General features: G+C 38.7%; 2 protein-coding genes across 2 annotated transcripts; one reads left to right on the forward strand and one right to left on the reverse strand.

The window, feature by feature from the left end:
* Positions 1-536: 536 nt before the first annotated feature.
* THNSL1 (threonine synthase like 1) lies at positions 537-6204 on the reverse strand. Its single transcript, XM_062507324.1, is given in 3 exon segments — positions 537-3967; positions 6035-6114; positions 6117-6204. Coding segments are annotated over 3 exon segments (2448 nt in total). The 3' UTR covers positions 537-1687.
* A 56-nt stretch (positions 6205-6260) lies between these two features.
* Positions 6261-17092, forward strand: ENKUR (enkurin, TRPC channel interacting protein). Its single transcript, XM_062507334.1, has 5 exons — positions 6261-6454; positions 9912-10057; positions 11178-11398; positions 13078-13224; positions 16722-17092. Exons 1-5 carry the CDS (start codon positions 6381-6383, stop codon positions 16893-16895), a joined length of 762 nt encoding a protein of 253 aa, XP_062363318.1. The 5' UTR covers positions 6261-6380; the 3' UTR covers positions 16896-17092.
* Positions 17093-17456: the final 364 nt, after the last annotated feature.

Consider the following 17456-nt stretch of genomic DNA (forward strand, 5'->3'; position numbering starts at 1 on the left):
GTACTAAAAAAGTATAAAAGAATGGGGGAATCTAGAAAGCTATTGTGTCACACTCATGTTCTCAGCTACATTTAATGACACTGTAGAGGTATTCACTGCGGCAAATGCACACTGTGCTTGGGACTTTTACCTTATGTTGGAAAAAATGACAATTCTTTAAAATAGTTTGTGAGATGGTGTCTCGTTCACTTCTAGTGTGGCAATAAGTACAAGCAGGCACACAGAGGAAGCTGAAGGCTGTGGCAACAGTTCAAAGCCCCAAGTGAATCGTGACATGTAGGAAATGTTGCCTATTAAAGAGGCAAAAAAATGTTAGCAATTACCAGATTATTTGAATCTTAGTGGGAAACACAACTTCCATAGCTATTTGTCCTTACATTTGAAGGCTCTCAGCTCTTTACCTCTAACTGCATGCCACACAAAACTTTCAATACATCATTTTACCATTTCTCACAGTATGAAATACAGTTTGTGTCCTTGCAAAATATAATCTTCAATTAGCAGAATACATTTGTCCATAACCACACGATCTCCTAGGACAATCCAGTCTATTTTTTTCTTCCGAAAAAAAACCCCAGCAATGAGCCTGTCACTGGCAAAACCACACAGATGTATTTTGGGTTACATAACGAACACTTCTGATGCTATCACACTGAAATTCATCCTTCACATTCCTTGATGAGATGCCAAGTAATTTGGAAGCTTCTTTCTTACACTAATTCATGCAAAGCATGAATAGAATACAACATCAAGGAAATTATCTTAAGAAAAATATGAAAACAGAAGTTATTAGAACAACAAAATCTATATGATCTCAAAGATAAAACATAATACAAAAAACAGATGCAAATAAATGGTGAACTCTGGTTCTTATTTAAGAAGTTGGCTGTTACCAATATCAGTTTCTTCTATGAGTTTAAAAAAAGATTCTAAAGTTGAAAGTTCAAATAAAAAACATCTAGGAAAGAGACTACAAGACATTGGAGGAAGAGCTACATCTCAAAATATATTAAAAATATTGAATTAGGTATTCTATTTGATACAGGAAAATATTTGGGAGAAAAAGGTGTTAAAAACAAAATAACCACTTTTTTTTAGACGCTGGCCACACAATACATTAAAAACATTATATAAGAAAGTAATATATCACAAAATTAAATGGTTCAAGGATTAACAATACAACAATACTTTAATATTTATAGTGAATTCAACCCTCATTAGTAACATATGAACACCATTACATAATTTCATTATGTTTCAGTGCCCTAAGTGAAATGAGTTAAAGTTTAATTAAACATCCACTGACCAAAGGTTCACATGATTGTTGCAACAAAACCAGAGCTATTAGTTCCAGAAAGGTCAGACTTTATTATCTGCCTCCTTCCATCGAGGATGCTTCAGGCTTGTGAAGGAGACAGCACTGCTGAGGAAAGCCAGCAGTGCTGGCATCTCTACTGTGTATGATTTGAAAAATGGTATTCCAGTTCTTTACACTCTCGATTCACAACCTTTCACTGCCACTAGAAATCTCACACATGTTACTTACAAATACTGTTGAAAGCTTGACAACTGAATATAAAACTGTGAGATATGCTGTGGACTGGACACAGGCCAGATGAACGATGGCTTTAGTAAAGCATGCAGCTTGTTAAGAAAGTATTGCAATTGTGGGCATTGGATCAGTTGGTCAAAAAACTTTCATAAAATGATTTTGAATTAGGGTTTCTATATGGGACATCAGCACACTCATATCAGCAGCACAGACCTGGTGATCCCCATTTCCTGTCTTTTTCAGGGTCTCCAATAGGCCCCAGTGGATTGGAGGCAGAGCGCTGTAAGAACTCAGCAAGTGAAGCTGACTTAATGGATTCTGATTTATTTCTGCAATCCTCAAGGCCCTCAAGATAGCAGGTGCAAACTTAGAATAATGAGCTGTAGATGAAATAATAATTGGGCAAGTTCTATCTTGTAATCGATCTGCAACTACTTTAGCAACAGCTGTATGTGTATCCAAAATATATCCTGTAGTACTGTACACAGAGTGAATGGCAGCCAGACAGTCCTCACCAGAGCACCAGCCAGCCACTAAGTCCTGCTGAAGCTTTCCAAGTAGATCTTTCTGCAGCTGGAAGTGGCCCTGATTTTCCAGCTGATTAAATAATTGTGTCACCAGTTGTCCATCTTCATTAGCAATCAGGTGTAAGTATCGCTCAAGATTGGAGGACTTCAAAATATCTACTGCTGGTGAAAAACTGGAAATCAATTTTCTTCCCCTCAAATCATAAACACCTGTTCTTATGAAGTCAGTCAAAACATTGTTTTCATTGGAAGCACAAATACATTTTCTAATAGGAATTCCCATCATTTTAGCATAGAAAGCAGCTAACATGTTGCCAAAGTTTCCCGTAGGAATGCAAATGTCTACAGGGCTTCCAAAAGAAATAATGCCTTGATGAACGAGATCAAGGTATGCAGAGGCATGATAAACTATCTGAGGAAGCAGTCGTGCCCAGTTTATGGAGTTTGCTGCAGCTAAAGTTGTTCCATATTCTACTGTAAGAAAGCCAGTAAAATCGGAATTAGTAAAGATTTGCTTTATAGCTGTCTGGCAAAAATCAAAATCAGATTTGACACCCACTGACCATGCATTTTCCTTCTGACAGGCAATCATTTGTGATTTTTGAATTGGGCTCACTCCATCCTCAGGAAAAAAATTCACCAGAGCAATTCTCTGTTTGTCAGTGTCACAGAGACGACTAAAGCCATCTAGAACAGCACTCCCTGTGTCCCCAGAAGTAGCTACCAGAATCAAGTAATTGCAGCTTCTGGGAATGCAGTAGGCAAATAAATGTGGCACCAACTGTAATGCAAAATCTTTAAACGATGCTGTTGGTCCATGAAATAACTCAAGAAGGAACTGATTGCCTGCTAGATGCCTAACTGGAGCAACTTTAGAACAACTAAAGTTTTCTCCATATGCAGTTTCAATAATTTCTGCTAGCTTAGAAGCAGGAATATCAGCAGGATGTATGCATCTTTCTAGTACCACCTGGGCTCTTTCAATGTAAGTTGCTTCTATCAGACCTTGCCATTCTTCAGCAGTGAATTTTGGAAGTCCTCTCTCAGGAACAAAGAGTCCTCCATCAAGGGCTAAGCCCTGAGTAACAATGTCACTGAAATATAATTTATGAGAGTCTTCTTCCATACTTCTTCCAGATCTAGTAGACCTTGTTGAAATGAAAGTTTCCAGTTCTGAGTCTTGGTATCTCTTCACAGCATCAAGTACCTTTTCTGCTACAACCTCTGCTGCTACATTCCCTCCACAAAGAACACGAATGTCAAACCACCTTTTGTAGAACTGTTTCCTAAACTGAAGTATGTCTTTGAGAGAAATACCAGGAGACAGGCCCACGATACGATCCATTCCCTTTGATTTCAGCCTGCTCATAATGACTGTTGTGGGCACATCCAGATATACAACTATTCCAGTTTTCTTTATGTGCTGCATGCTAGTAGCATGCATTGGATTGGACCCACTAAGGGAAATGACACTTCCAGATGCTGAGAAGTTCAACAGGGCTTTTCCTTCCTCCTCTAGAAATTCCTCATAACCAAGGTCCTGCAGTTTTTCTGACACACTCATATTCCAGGTTGTTTCAAGGACATCATCATCTATGTCTATGACAGGGCAATTCAGTTTCTGGCCTACTATTCTCCCAGTCGTTGTTTTCCCAGCACCTGGAGGTCCCATCAGGATAATATTTTTCTTTCCAAGAAGAGAATTACTTGAGAACCATGACTTCCATATCTGTGTAAATGCAACAGGTCTGGAAAGCATCAGTTTTAAACACATGCCAGAAAGACTGTTTTGGGTTATTAGTCTTAAAGGCTGATACTGAAAAATGTGAAACATCTTCTGATGAGTTATTGTGGGTTTTTTTCCAAGCCAACTTGATAATCCACTTAACTGCTTCAGAAAGAAAACAAAAACAAAACAAACAAACAAACAAAAACAAACAGTAACTAGTCCTTCAGCAAATATCTAAGAAAAACCCTCAAAGATAAAAAATTTAGAACAAGACTTCAAACATAATCCAGTTATGACCTCATCAGTACCAAGGAGGTATTTTTCAGAGTAAGACTCATTCCCCTCTCCTGCATAGTTGCAGCTTTTTTTCCACTGACAAATCCAACTTTAAAAAGTCTCTGTCCTCAAGGTAAAAGAAAACATACAAGCCTAACACTATAAAGCTGTTTGCAAATAATATTGCTTAAAGGAATTCAAATTTAATTAGTTTTTCTTCTAGAAGACTTGTGCTTATAAGTAACAACTAACTTGATTACCTTCTTGTAATCAAAATGTTAACAAAATATGCATACATGCATTTGTCACACCTCCCATGAAAACTTTGATTTTTTTAAAATCCTTTCTTTCTAAAAAAATCAAATGCGCGACCCATTTAAATACACAAATAACTCACAGTCTTATGCAACAGCAAGGCTGGATGAGTTGCATTCAAATCTCTTCTGAAGGGATGGAAATCAAATAAGGGATTTTTGAAGAACTCCTATACTGGAATTGTAATGAATGTAATTTGGAGATAGAAAGGGGAGAAGAGAGAGACAGAGAGAAATCATGAGGACTCGCTACCAATTAAAAAAAAATAGTAACTAAGAAGGATGGATTTCCAACAAAGCAAGAAACTCCAACAGCAGCACTAATTGGAGCACATTTTTTGTCTGCGATATTTAGACCAAAAGGGAAAAGACTCTCAAAATCATCCTAAAACTGCAAGGGGGACAGAGGGAACAACATTTGCTCACTTGTAAGGAAAGTTGAGCTTACAAATAGTAAACTTCTGTGTTTGCACCCAGTGCTGTGACCCGCAGGATATGCTGTAATTGTGAGGCTTAGATCAGAGTAAAAATGGGCATATCGTACTGTCCAGGCTTTTTTCCTCAATCTTTGTAAAATACAAGGGGATCATCCTGTGTATATGCAATATAAGGGTTTTATAAATTTTCAATTTAAAACCCTTAGAAACCCTTAATAAAAGGAGAAAAAGGATCTGCAAAGAGTACTTGTAATATCCAGTATTGCTCTAGAACTGTACTGCAATAGTAAGCACTCTAGTGCATATATAAATATGTATATATTCCTTTTAGGAACAGAAAGATATCTTCATATTAAACTTACAGATGTAAAAAAGTGAGAGTAAATAAACTCAGGAGTAAATAAACCCAAACCCAGTATATTTTAGATTACTTCATTTCCTGAATGTAGGAATCACTTCAAGCACTCTGTGTGTGTGTACTAAGGGAGTAAAAACCACGCCAAGCACAGTCCTGCCTGCCATGCCCTGCTCCATTACAGGTCAACTTCGACCTGCAGTCAGGTGGTGAGCATTACACAAATAATGGCTGTAACATCTGGGCTACTTTATGAATTTAGGCCACAGGTGTTGTTTAAAATCAACTTGAGTTCTGCACTCGCCCACATAAAGTACATGTGCATAGAAGGCAGCAAGCACTGAATACAACCCATTTATTAGAAAAAAAATTTGTGTCCACTGGGAAAACTGTAACAGTAAAACCAGCTCAAATGATCCACCCACCCCACTTGAGATACAAACTCTATGCCAAAAGGGTGGGGCTGCTGCGGCAGAGCTTACACCCGTATCTCCAGGGACATTTTGCTTTGGCTATTCAGCTCGACATGGACACACAGTTTTTACAACCACCGCCGGTGACAGGCGCTCTAGTGAAAACTGGGCCGTGCTACTCGGATAAACCCGAGACCAGCCCCCAAACCAAGTTCTTTCAGAGGTTCCCTGAAGGAGTCAAAGCGCGGATGGGAGCAGGGAGGGAGCCGGAGGGACCGAATCGGACCGCACCCACCCACCCGGCCAGCGCCGCTGCGAGCTGCCACCTCCGCTCGCCCTGTCCTGTCCTGTCCTGTCCCGTCCCGTCCCCCTTGTCCCGGCTGGGTTCCACCCCGGCCCCCCGGCGCCCTCAGCGCGGCGCGCGCACGTACCGGCGGGGGCGGGGGCCGCTGCCACAGGTACCGCGCCCGCGCACGCGCAGTCCAACAGCCCGGCGCGCCCCGGCTCCCCCCGCGCCGCGCGGCACCGGCAGCAGCTGCGCATGCGCGGCCGTTCCGCGCCTGGCGCTGGAGCAGGTGGCAGCGCCGGCCCCGCCCCGCATGGCGCCGTTCCCCTGACGGGTTCCCTCGGTAACTGACAACAGCCGCCGGCCTCACCCCGAGCCCCTCGGCGAGCCGGCGCTTCCCCTGACCGACCCCCCGGAGGGGCGAGTACCCTCTGTCCAGAGTCCCACAAGCAGGCGGGCGCTTCCCCTTGTCCGGGCTCCGCGGCGGGAGCATGGCCACGCAGAGTGCCCGGCTGGGCGCTTGTGACCCTCCGGCCCGGCCGGCGCAGCCCGGCAAACCTGCCAGGTATGTGGGTGTGACGGAGCCACTTGCAGGCAGGGTGGCTGTTTCTGGCAAGGCAATGCATCTCACGGATAATAGGTATTTTAAAAATACCCAAACAAACTAGTTTTTGCATTGTCGCTCCTCCTCCTAACGGGTCACTAACATCAGGAAGGACGCTGAGGTACTGAAGTGTGTCCAGAGAAGGGCAGTAAACCTGTTGAAGGGTCTGGAGCACAAGTCCCATGAGGAGCAGCTGAGGGAGCAGCTGGGGGAGGCTCGGGGATGACCTGGCCGCTCTCTACAGCTGCCTGAAAGGAGGGTACAGCCAGGTGGGGGTTGGTCTTTATCCCTAGGCAGTTAGCGACTGTGGCCTCAACTGCACCAGGGCAGGTTTAGATTGGACGTTAGGAAGAGATTGTTCACAAGAAAGGGTGATTAGATACTGGAGTGGGCTGCCCAGGAAGGTGGTGGAATCCCTGTCCCTGGAGGTGTTTAAGGAAATACTGGATGTGGCACTCAATGGCTGTGCTCTAGTTGACAAGATGGTGTTGAACTTGATAATTCAGAGGTCTTTTCCAACCTGATTGATTCTGTGATTTGAGGGTTTACAATCTACTCCAAAAAGTGATGATTAAGTTTGGTGTCTTCAGTGACATCTTGTTAGTTCATAATTTACAAAGCACTCCTCTGCACACAGGAATTACATCTTTGTTATTTGCACTTAGAACAACTCAGTGAGCAGCTGAAAGGGTGGGCTTTCCAGTTTCCATACTTTTTGTGTTTCACGTGTGTCCTCTGACATAGTTTGCTTTGCTTCCCTTCCTTACCTCTTGCCTTAAAAATAAAAGGCCTTTTTCCAAGAGTTATGCAGACATGTAGTTTCTTTCAAGTCCGTATTTATATAAAAGACTGTTACGCTTACATCTTCAGTGAAAGGGTAGGTTGTAACTCAATAGCTTTAAAACAAGTAGATGTATCCGTGACACCCAATGGAACAAGGAGAGTTATCCTGTTTCAAGTAAAAGGATTCAGACTTCTGAGATTCCTAGTTTTGAGTCTTACGTAAAAGCAGATTTTAAAATTTTGTTTGTTTTCATTGTGAATGGATATGGTTTTGGACAGAGATACTTTTGAAGACAGAGGAAGGTGAAAGGACAACATGGTAAGGCATGCACATTAAATCCATTTCTGACTTAATACCATTCAGAGATTTGGATACTCCATGACCATTAGGTTCAGTTAAGGCAATGGATTCCTTGGCTTAGATATAATCTGACTAAATCCCCTTCTGATCTCATTGACTTCAGTTGTCACCACACTTGCTGCTTAGGTTCACAATGTGACAAATATTCAGCTGGTAACAGGACTATTGAACAGGGTTCATAGTGTGATTTGATCAGTTCAAATCACAAATCTGCTTTGTTATATGGGGCATTTTTTTCCCAAATGAAATCATATATATTTCACTCTCAACTGACTGGTGCTTCTCATGAAACCACAGCAAACATCCTCATTTTCCCCAGCTTTGATATCCCAACATGACAGCTAAGGTAAAGGTGTCATCTTCTTCTGTCTTCTTACAGTTGTATTGTCTTTTTTTCTCTTGCTAAATGATGAACAGATTAGATTCTGATGTTCCCCATAACCGTGTTTTCTTCCTTGCAACCCTCTCTAACCCTGTGATATTGAGCCACTTTCTTGGTCTGGAAAGTGACTAAAAATATAACAGATCCCCCATCCCTTTGTCCAAAGGAATCTCTATAGCTGTCTACAAATGGTATCTTTACCTCATGCCAGTATGTTAGAAACTCAGTGTCTTATCTTTCATTTTCTCATTCCAAGACTGTCAACCCCACTAGGTCCAAATTTGCATAAAGCCAGTGCCTTTCTCTCCCATGTGCTCATGATGCCACTTCTAGAAAATGGTGAGTTAGCTGAGGAAATGGAAATGGCTGTTATGTATTGATTTGGTGGGTTTGTGCAATATCTGTAGCTGCTTGCCATGGATTTAACAGAAAACAATAAATAAAACCTCATTCCTTATAATTAGAAGTATTTCAGGAAGTATATATCATCTTATGCAGATAATTCTCACTCTGATTTTGGAGACCAAATCTGCAAAAGACAAAATAACTCCACAGTTTTAATGAAGTCCTCTGCCATGTTCCGATGTTATAATCAAGTACAAATACATTTATTGGGCATTTGCAGCTCATGGACAAGAACTTTTATCAGTGTTGCTATTGTGATACACATTCAGTGGCCCAGGATTACATGGTTTCTTTCTTCCTATTTCAGTATTTCCATAGAATGGGTTGCACTACATGTAATGCTTTTTTGTCCTCGTTTTATCTTTACTTAAAAACATGGCATAGTTTTTTTTCTTTTCATAAACATGTTTTTTTCTGTAAGAGAAGCACAGTTTTTCATAAGCTTTTGTCTACCATAAATTAATATGACATGTTCCCTAAAGATGAACAGATTATAAAAGTACAGTGAGGGAGCCTTTGCTTCAGGAGCAGGCAGTTCTGCTTCCTCAGGCAAACATCTGTCACAGCTCAGTCCTTCAGAGAGAGGCAAGATGTTGCCAGTCAGCTAATGATCAGCATTTGGCTTCTTTTGGAAATTTGGATTAAAGCAGAAGTTATCATGCCATATGCAACATTAGACCAAAAAAGCAGTGTGTGCATACCATGTTCATACAGCTTTTCATGTCTGAGCCCTTACTGATTTTCACATCAGCTGTTTCAGTGCCAAACCCACCACTGATTACCATTGTTCAGGATCGCAGCTCCTACCTGTGTAATATAAGGAATCTGCAGTGTGCTGTGCTATTTCAGAGCAGTCACCCATCTCATCTCTCTTAAGAGTCTGTAACAGATGGTTCAACTGGAAATTGAGACAGTGATACAGATACAGTGGACAATAATAAGAAAAACTGATGATCAAGGACATTCTGTACAATTCTTGTTTACATTTGGCATATTTTCTCAAGCATAAATCATATAGAATCACAGAATATGCTGAGTTCAAAAGGCACCATCAGGATCACTGAGTCCAGCCCCTGACCCTGCACAGGACACCCTAAGAATCACACCGTGTATCATAAGGAATTCATGCAAGCAATACTCAAATTTATTTCCAAAATTTAGGTTTTGCTGGATTTCAGAATGTCTCTGTTCAGCATTAATATTTGGTATTTATTTCCCCAAGTGTGATAGTTCTGACCTTAGAGACCCAAGAGCAGAAGGAAGAAGCAAGCTGTCTTCAGAACCAGAGAACCCATTTGTCAGTGCACTACTAGGTTTAGCCTTAGCATGGAGGCTGTGTGAATGATAGTCTTTATTTGGGAGAGAGTACAAAACAAAACAGATTATGCTTTTGCCATGAACTACTGCAAAAAAGTATATTCTTGAAGAACTATTTTGAATATTTTTCTGACCCTTAAGTTCTATATTGCTATTTTTTAACCTCTAAGGTATATATCCAAATATAGCGAATTTGTGAGACGTGAAGCAGAGAAAAATAAATCTCAGTGGAAAACTATGGGGCCAGCAAAAGTTGCAGTGCCATCTCCAAATAATTTTCTGCAGAAACATTCCAAGGAGCCCAAGTTAGCACCAAGTAAGTGTAGACAGAAAATGTGCAACATTATATATTTTTTACAGTAAAGAGTTTATTCTTTGTGTCCTACAGTACTAAGTTATGGCCAGCTATCAGGTTGTAAAAACAAACTACTGGTTTGTGGGGTCAGTATCAGGAAACCAGCTGTTGTAGGAATGAGCTTTGTCACTTGTGACATTACGCTTATTTACTGCCAAAGAAGAACATGAACTCAGACAACTTGGATCAAATCATTGTTTCTGGTAATGATAATGAATTACAGTTATATCTAGTGTGAAATATGATGGGAAATAATTATTCTTAATCGCTCACTATAAGTGAGACTACTCAGGGTACTACTGAATTTCGGTTGGTGCCTTGGAGAAAAGACCACATGAAAATAGAAGAGTTTCTGCATTCTCTGAAGAAGGGATTGTGAGAAGTTGTTTACAAGGATTAGGGAGCAGCAAGAGTGGGGCTCTTCCCTAAGGATAGGTGAGTCAGACACTGAGGGCAGCCACAATGTAGACTGAGCAAAGACCTCACCAAGAGAGTACAGTGCCACCATGTCAGGCTGGCCAGCAGAGCGGGATGATGAGGAAAGTCTGTCCTGTCAGTGTCCCACTGACCATCAGGCAAAATCAGGTTACAGGCCAGATCCCTCCACTGATTCCACATAGCTCTTCAGGAGCAGGACTGGGGCAGTATGGCTGAGACAGCTCATCCATGTATTGACAGGTGAAATGGGGTTCCTGAGCCCAAGGGGGACAGGGTGGATGCCCCAGCTGAGGCTGGACCAGACCATTATTGCCCAAGGACTCTGACAACGAGTACCTCTATTAAAGTAGTTATAATTATATTTGAAAAAAGGCCTGTACTACTGCAGTTAAGAGGAAATGAGTGACATATAAGGGAAACCCATCTGAAACAACATAGTATTTACTAGGTTATGAAACTTTTGTTAGGCCCAACAAACATACATCACAGTTCATTGACAAGCAGTTCTTTCATTGTAGATACCGTTGGGTTCTATTTTTATATAATTCTTTACATAGTTTTTCCATTTTGAAAAGTGTAATAATATGAAATTGCAAATCTCTTCAAATTTATTGCTGAGAATGTTTACATGCTCTATTCACAGAAAAAAAAGAACAGGAGGGTGAAAAATTGCTTCCATTATCAGTGCCACAGAGGACATACCACCCAGTTATTCACATTAAACAGAATTTTATAAATAAAAATGCACTTGCTGTTATCAGAGGGGAGCCTAAAAAGCCTCGACATTTTTGTGTTGATACAAGACAGGGAGATAAATATCTTCTTGAACCTTCAGGACTTCTTCCAAAATACATTAGAAGAAAGGTACGTTTTATTAAATTATTTTGGAAATACTATTTGTAATGCCTATTTTAGGTTCACTGTTGCATAGATACCATGGCTGTTTGTATTAGACCTCTTGAATTCACGAAGAAGAAATCACTGGCACTAGATTTGTGCCTTGCCTTTGCTGTTTTCATTTGCTTATGATGTCAGCCAAAAAAATTTGCAGAATGGTTGTTCTAAAGCAATGGCATATGTCTTGCATTGGGAACCCAGGGAGTGTCTAATGGGGAAACATGGAATTCTGTGATGAATTAATGTTTGCTGCTTAGAAAAGACAGTTAGGGAAGATGAGAAGGAGGGCTTCCCTTTGAATGAAGAAGCTGTTCAAATATATGGAGTTCTTCTATGAAATTGGCAACAGGCTGGTAAAGCCTGTGAGTCAGGATCAGAGGAAAGGCCGGAGACTGTCAAAAGTGTGTTTGTTACAGAGCACCCAAAAAGATGAGGAACTGGATGAAAATCTCTTTAAGCAACTGGAGGAAATCTTCAGATCATGATGCAGCTTCTTAAGGAAGACTTCACTCTCCTTGATGGCTGCTGAAAGGATAACATAATGGAATGAGAGTAATCCAAAAAGTTTCCTGAAGCATGTCAGAAACAACTTTCTTCTCAGATGATGGATGAGTGGACCAATGGTCATGCTCTTCTGGTTCTGCTACTTACAAATGAGGAAGAATGGTCAGGGGTGTGATAATCAGTTGTAGTCTGGGTGGCACAGACCATGTAGCAGCTCCAGACTGCCTCCTGTTCAGGGAGCCAGGTGGTAGTCTACTGCTCCGAAGAGCAAACAGCAGCTTATTGAGGGTAACTGGTAAGTAGGACCCCATGTGAGACAGCTCTGGAAAGCAAAGAGCTTGGGAGAGCTGACATACTTTTAAGGACAACCTCCTCTGTTCACAAGAACAGTCCATCCCCTACTCAGGATGTACCCATGTAACCCATGACAGAGCACTAAGAGATGACATAACTCGTGACAGAGAAGATGCCAAAAAGAACCTGAAGCCCTTGCAGTACTTTTCCATGGCTAAACACATATATAAACAATGCTAGTCATGGTGCTACCTGACACTAAAAGATTAGTGAATAATTTTGCATTTAGTAGAAAGAAAGTAGACTGATATCTTCTGGCTAGAGGAGCTTCATTTTAAAAAGGCTAAGGCAAAACAGATGTGTTTCCTCAAGAATGTCTGGGATATTCAGAAGATTTTTTTCCTCACAGAAATACATCAGTATGGGATAGTTTATCCTTCTTAATGTTCAGCAAAGATCAAGATACAGGAAGACCTTTCAAAGAAATTGTCTAAGGAATGTTTCCAATCATAGAATCTGACACTGTATAAAAATGTAAAATATCTCACTGTTATGAACAGGTTTCAAACTCCTTGCTCAACCATCAGTTCTTATAAATAGACATTTTACTTTCTGGATTCTGTTGTCTTCTAAGGTTGTGAAAAGAAATTGAAGAGAATTTTATATGTTTTTCTCAGGCTACAAAGATAATCAAGTTTGACACTTTCAAGAACATGTTGATTTAGGATTTTAGTGCTCAGTAGCACAAGTTGTCATTTCAAGCTATTTTTGCAAATGTATGGATGACAGGTATCTCTTTGTTTCCTTCTTAAAAGCACATATAAGGATCTTCTTCCTTCTCCTTATAGAATTACGGTGTTATACCAAAATATGTGACACAGAGAAATGAAGAAATGAAGAGAGAGGAGGAAGAATATCAGGCCAGTGTTTTGGAGCAACTCAAGAAGAAAGCCATGAAAATTATATCTGAAGAAGAAAGGACAAATATTCTGAAGGTGCATATTTTGATTTAGTGTAATTAGTAACATATCCAAAAGATTAAATAAAGTAGTTTAAGTCCATATAAATAATGAAAGCATGCTTTTTTGGCTTTTAAGTGAGACAATTAGTTGGCTATTTTTTCACTAGATGGAGCTGTAGAACAGTTGTATACAACTGAAAGGAACTAATCTAGCTACAGGTTTAATCCAGTTTTCAATTGTTTGATTTTTATCTACATTAATGACTCAGAATTTCAGTGAAACTTTGAAGAGCAGAAAATCACCAATATGGATTTAGTGACACTTATGAATGGAGAAATACAGTTTTTTTCCTAATGTAGAATATTGCTCCTTTTATTGGCAGTTTCTATCTTCACATTGTGACCTCACTGATTAAAGCATAATGACTTGCTTTAAAATGTGGCAAAAAAAGAAAACAGATTTAAATTGTGATATAGTCATAGAACTGTAACTGAGAATTTTGTATGTTGTCATACTGTTCTGGATACTGTCTTTCATACAGTTTTTATTGCACAAGACTTTCTAACAATAATTAATACCATAAAAGAAATAGAGCATAAAAAAGACATCTTAAAAGTCTATCCTGCCCTAGAGCTGGAATTTTCTTGGCCACTTTTAGACAAATTTCCTATGAAAATGAAGCTTATATGACTGTTATATACTGTATATCTCTATATAGTCTGTCCTTTAATAGTTTGTTCTTGGCATCCAGAAATTAATAGAAAGATGCTCAAAGATGCTGAATGCCTACCAAAAAAACCCCCAAGTATCTAGAGGGAAAAGAGTGTCTAACTCACTTGCCTGAAAGATTAACTTGTTAATTGGCAAGGTGCGAAATGTCCAGCACAATGGTCTTTTGCATATACAACAAGCAGCAGAAGCTAGGAAGGAGTATGGGAGGGAGGTGAATTGCATTGACAGCAATATAAAGAACAAAACAGCATTCTCTTTTGAAGAAGAGTGAGATATTTTTATGGTGGGAAAGGCATGGGACAAGCTGATGGTCCAACAAGTTAACTGTGCAGCAAAAATATATGTGCAAAAAAGGCATGTGAGTCCAGCTGCTCACTGGTCTGCATTTAGTTTGATTAAAATGATATTCTATATTTTTCTAATACAGAAATGCACTGGATATTTTTTATTTTTAAAGTTTTTAGACTTTTTTTATAAACTCAGTATTTATTTTAATTTATTTTTTTTCAAAAACATTTGGGATTCCATGGGCTTACTTATACAGTTTTATTGTCAGGAGGAATTAGTGTCCCCAGGGTATGTGGCTTCTACCCAGTGCTCAGCTGTAGACATATGGGAATTTCTGTCCTTTAAAATAATTGACATTGCTAGTGAACACATGTGTACTATCTGATTTGAAAGAATACGTGGCAATAGATGCCTGAGACTAAAATCAAGCCTCATGGCCTTACAAAAATAAAGGGAAGTAATTTGTGCCAACATTTTTTGAACTCTTCATTGTGCTTACTTTGGTTGGGATTTTATGAGAATAAAATAGAATGTTGATAAATGCAGTACATATTTCTCACTGATCCAGCATGTATTAGAATTCCATATATAAGGTGGGATATTCAGTTTGTGATCTAGCTATAGTGATCAGCATATTACATTGTTGGAGGAACTGTGAAGGAGGTTTTTATAGAGTCGTGATCTGCTTTTGATCTCTCCACTTTGTAGGGATAGAGCAAATTTGATGAATGTATGCTCTAATGTTTTAAAATTCACAGTTTTCAGTTATTTCCAAGCCAGTTCTTACTAATGTACACAAATAAAGATTATTTGAAGAATCTATTAATGACTCTTCTATGAAAGTTTTTGAAAAGATGGGATTTATTTTTAAGCCTACATATTTGTAAACTGTACCCAATGCCTGGTTGACTGTGAACTTACCAAAGTACTTTACAGCCTTGGGTAGCAAGGACAAGTATCATTACAAGGCAGTACATAAATATCCTTGTTGCTCTAAGTTTCACATGTAGCAGTAGAGTTTTTAAGCTTACGTAGATATCTTTATATGAAGATTGTTGGAATAACCTTTATGAACAACACTTAGATGCTTAATATGAATATGAAAAAATCATGAATTGCTATGCAATAAACATACTGGTTTGAATTGTTAAAATATTAGTTCATATTAAAGATTACATTTTGCTCAGTGTTGGCAGGAGAATTCATTTTTTTCTGTAAATCAATTTATACAATCAACAAAAGACAAGTTTTTAAGCACAAGAGCCCTTGAGTTCTGAAATAGAAACAACAGTCTTCAAAGGAAATATGTATAAAAATAAACCCTCTAAATTTAACTTCAGTATGTTCATCAGTTTGCCAGACTGTGAGGAAAGTGTTAATAATAATAATAATAATGTTATTATTATTAATGGAGGACATGAGGTTGGAAATCACAGTGTGCCATAAAATAAGTGTGCCAATTGAATCCAGTTTTAATTATGGAGAAGAGCTGAAAACTTTGGTTCCCAAGAGAGTAACTTCACTTCTTTATTTTTGAAAATACTTTATGATATCCTCTAAGGTGACAGAACTGAGAGCCGTGAACATTTTGGGGAAGTGTTTTCTCACTGATGGGCGTATTATTTAATGATTGCTGTCTCAGTTCCTTGAGAGTTGTGATTATTAAGTTCACCCATGTAGTTTTCATGAGGACATTTGATGCACAGATAAACTCTACTAAATCACATTCATGTGGATAGAATGTGTAGATTTTGATTATACTTTTGAGGAGAGAAAGTAAGAGTAATAGTTGTGGTAATTTTAAGAAGGATAAAAAGACAAGATTTACATTTTAGTTTTCTACCACCAACTGGTTCCTTTCAGTGTATATTGGTGGATAAAATTGTTGTCTCTCATGTTGACTTAACAGGTTTATGAATAAGTTTTGGTTTATAGCATTTTAAATTTTTTTTATGTATTATTTTAGTCTTGAGGTTTTTATGTATGGAGGATACAGTTCGCTTTATCTAGGAAGGTAATTCTTTGCACAACAGCATTCAAGAGATGTAGAAGTTACTGAAATTATTGTTGATAGGGTCAGTGACAGTTAGGGGTTTTAGTCCAAATGATAAATAAATTGCCCATAGTTGTTACTGTAAATGTAGGTTAGAAGGGAATGCAATTATTCAGAATTTTTTCGAAGTACTTTATGGAACTTAAAGTATTGTGGAATCAGTTTGGTGACCATGGTCTGAACAAAGTTTTGATTACAGAAACTTAAGCTGACAGTGAGCTGGCCTGAAACTGCTGCTGAATTTTGGCTAGAATTCCAAGTATTGTAACTCTTAAGGATTTAATTAATTTGGTCCAATTAAGATGATTACACATTATTCATGTACTTATCTATTATTTTTACACTGCAGTGACACTTAGCAAATGTAACATAAATTAAAAAATCAAGTCGTTTATGTACATATTGTTCTTACTCTTAAGTTTTTCTCATATATTTCCTTTTCATGTAATGGCACCAGGCACTGAAAAAGAACTGGGAGGAAATAAATCGTGTGTTTCTGGGTCTTCCAATAGTAACAGACACCAGGTACAAGAAGATGCATAAAGAAGAGCTGGAATTAAAGCTGAAACAACTGGAGCATGACATAGCAGCAATCGAGAAGCACGAAACTATCTACATTGCAAATGTGTAAGGGTTGTTGTTCAGCTACTGTCTCTTTTCTCCTTTTTCTCTCTTCCTGCATCTCCAAGAAGTGCCTCTCTAAATTCTAAGAAGATGCTATTGTCAATTAGAAGGAAATACTCAACTAAGTATGTAGCTTCTTAGAAAAGTTGTTACATATAACTCTCATCTGTACAATTCCCAAAACATTTTGAAATAAAATGCTTAACTAAACTTTGAGTATGAACAATGAATTTAATTTATTATTCTTTGTAATTTTTATTAACTACTAAGATTTCTATAAACATTATAGAGAAAGCATATAAAACACTGTTTCATATGTTTGGAGTACATCTTTCCTTGCCTAGGCAAAACAAAGGAAAATAATTGGCTGCTGAGGACAGCTTAGTAAATATAACTTCAGGATGGAATGGCTTCTGGACTATATATTAGATATTGTGCTTTACTTAAAAGCTTGATTGTATTTCTAAACAGCTTGGCTTCAACGTAACATTTTGTGTACTCATTTTTTGTTACCAAAACCAATTTTTAATGTGGAAATGTGTAATAATACAGACTTCACACAGTACTG

The sequence above is a fragment of the Cinclus cinclus genome, chromosome 1 (genome assembly GCF_963662255.1).
Source record: "Cinclus cinclus chromosome 1, bCinCin1.1, whole genome shotgun sequence".
NCBI classification, from domain to species: domain Eukaryota; kingdom Metazoa; phylum Chordata; class Aves; order Passeriformes; family Cinclidae; genus Cinclus; species Cinclus cinclus.

Bases quoted from the DNA above. Each gene is read 5' to 3' on its own strand.
- ENKUR (XM_062507334.1), top strand. From the start codon at position 6,381: ATGGCCACGCAGAGTGCCCGGCTGGGCGCTTGTGACCCTCCGGCCCGG. The intron at 11,399-13,077 runs GTACGTTTTATT...TTCTCCTTATAG, and splicing joins CAAAATACATTAGAAGAAAG to AATTACGGTGTTATACCAAA. The intron at 13,225-16,721 runs GTGCATATTTTG...TAATGGCACCAG, and splicing joins AAAGGACAAATATTCTGAAG to GCACTGAAAAAGAACTGGGA.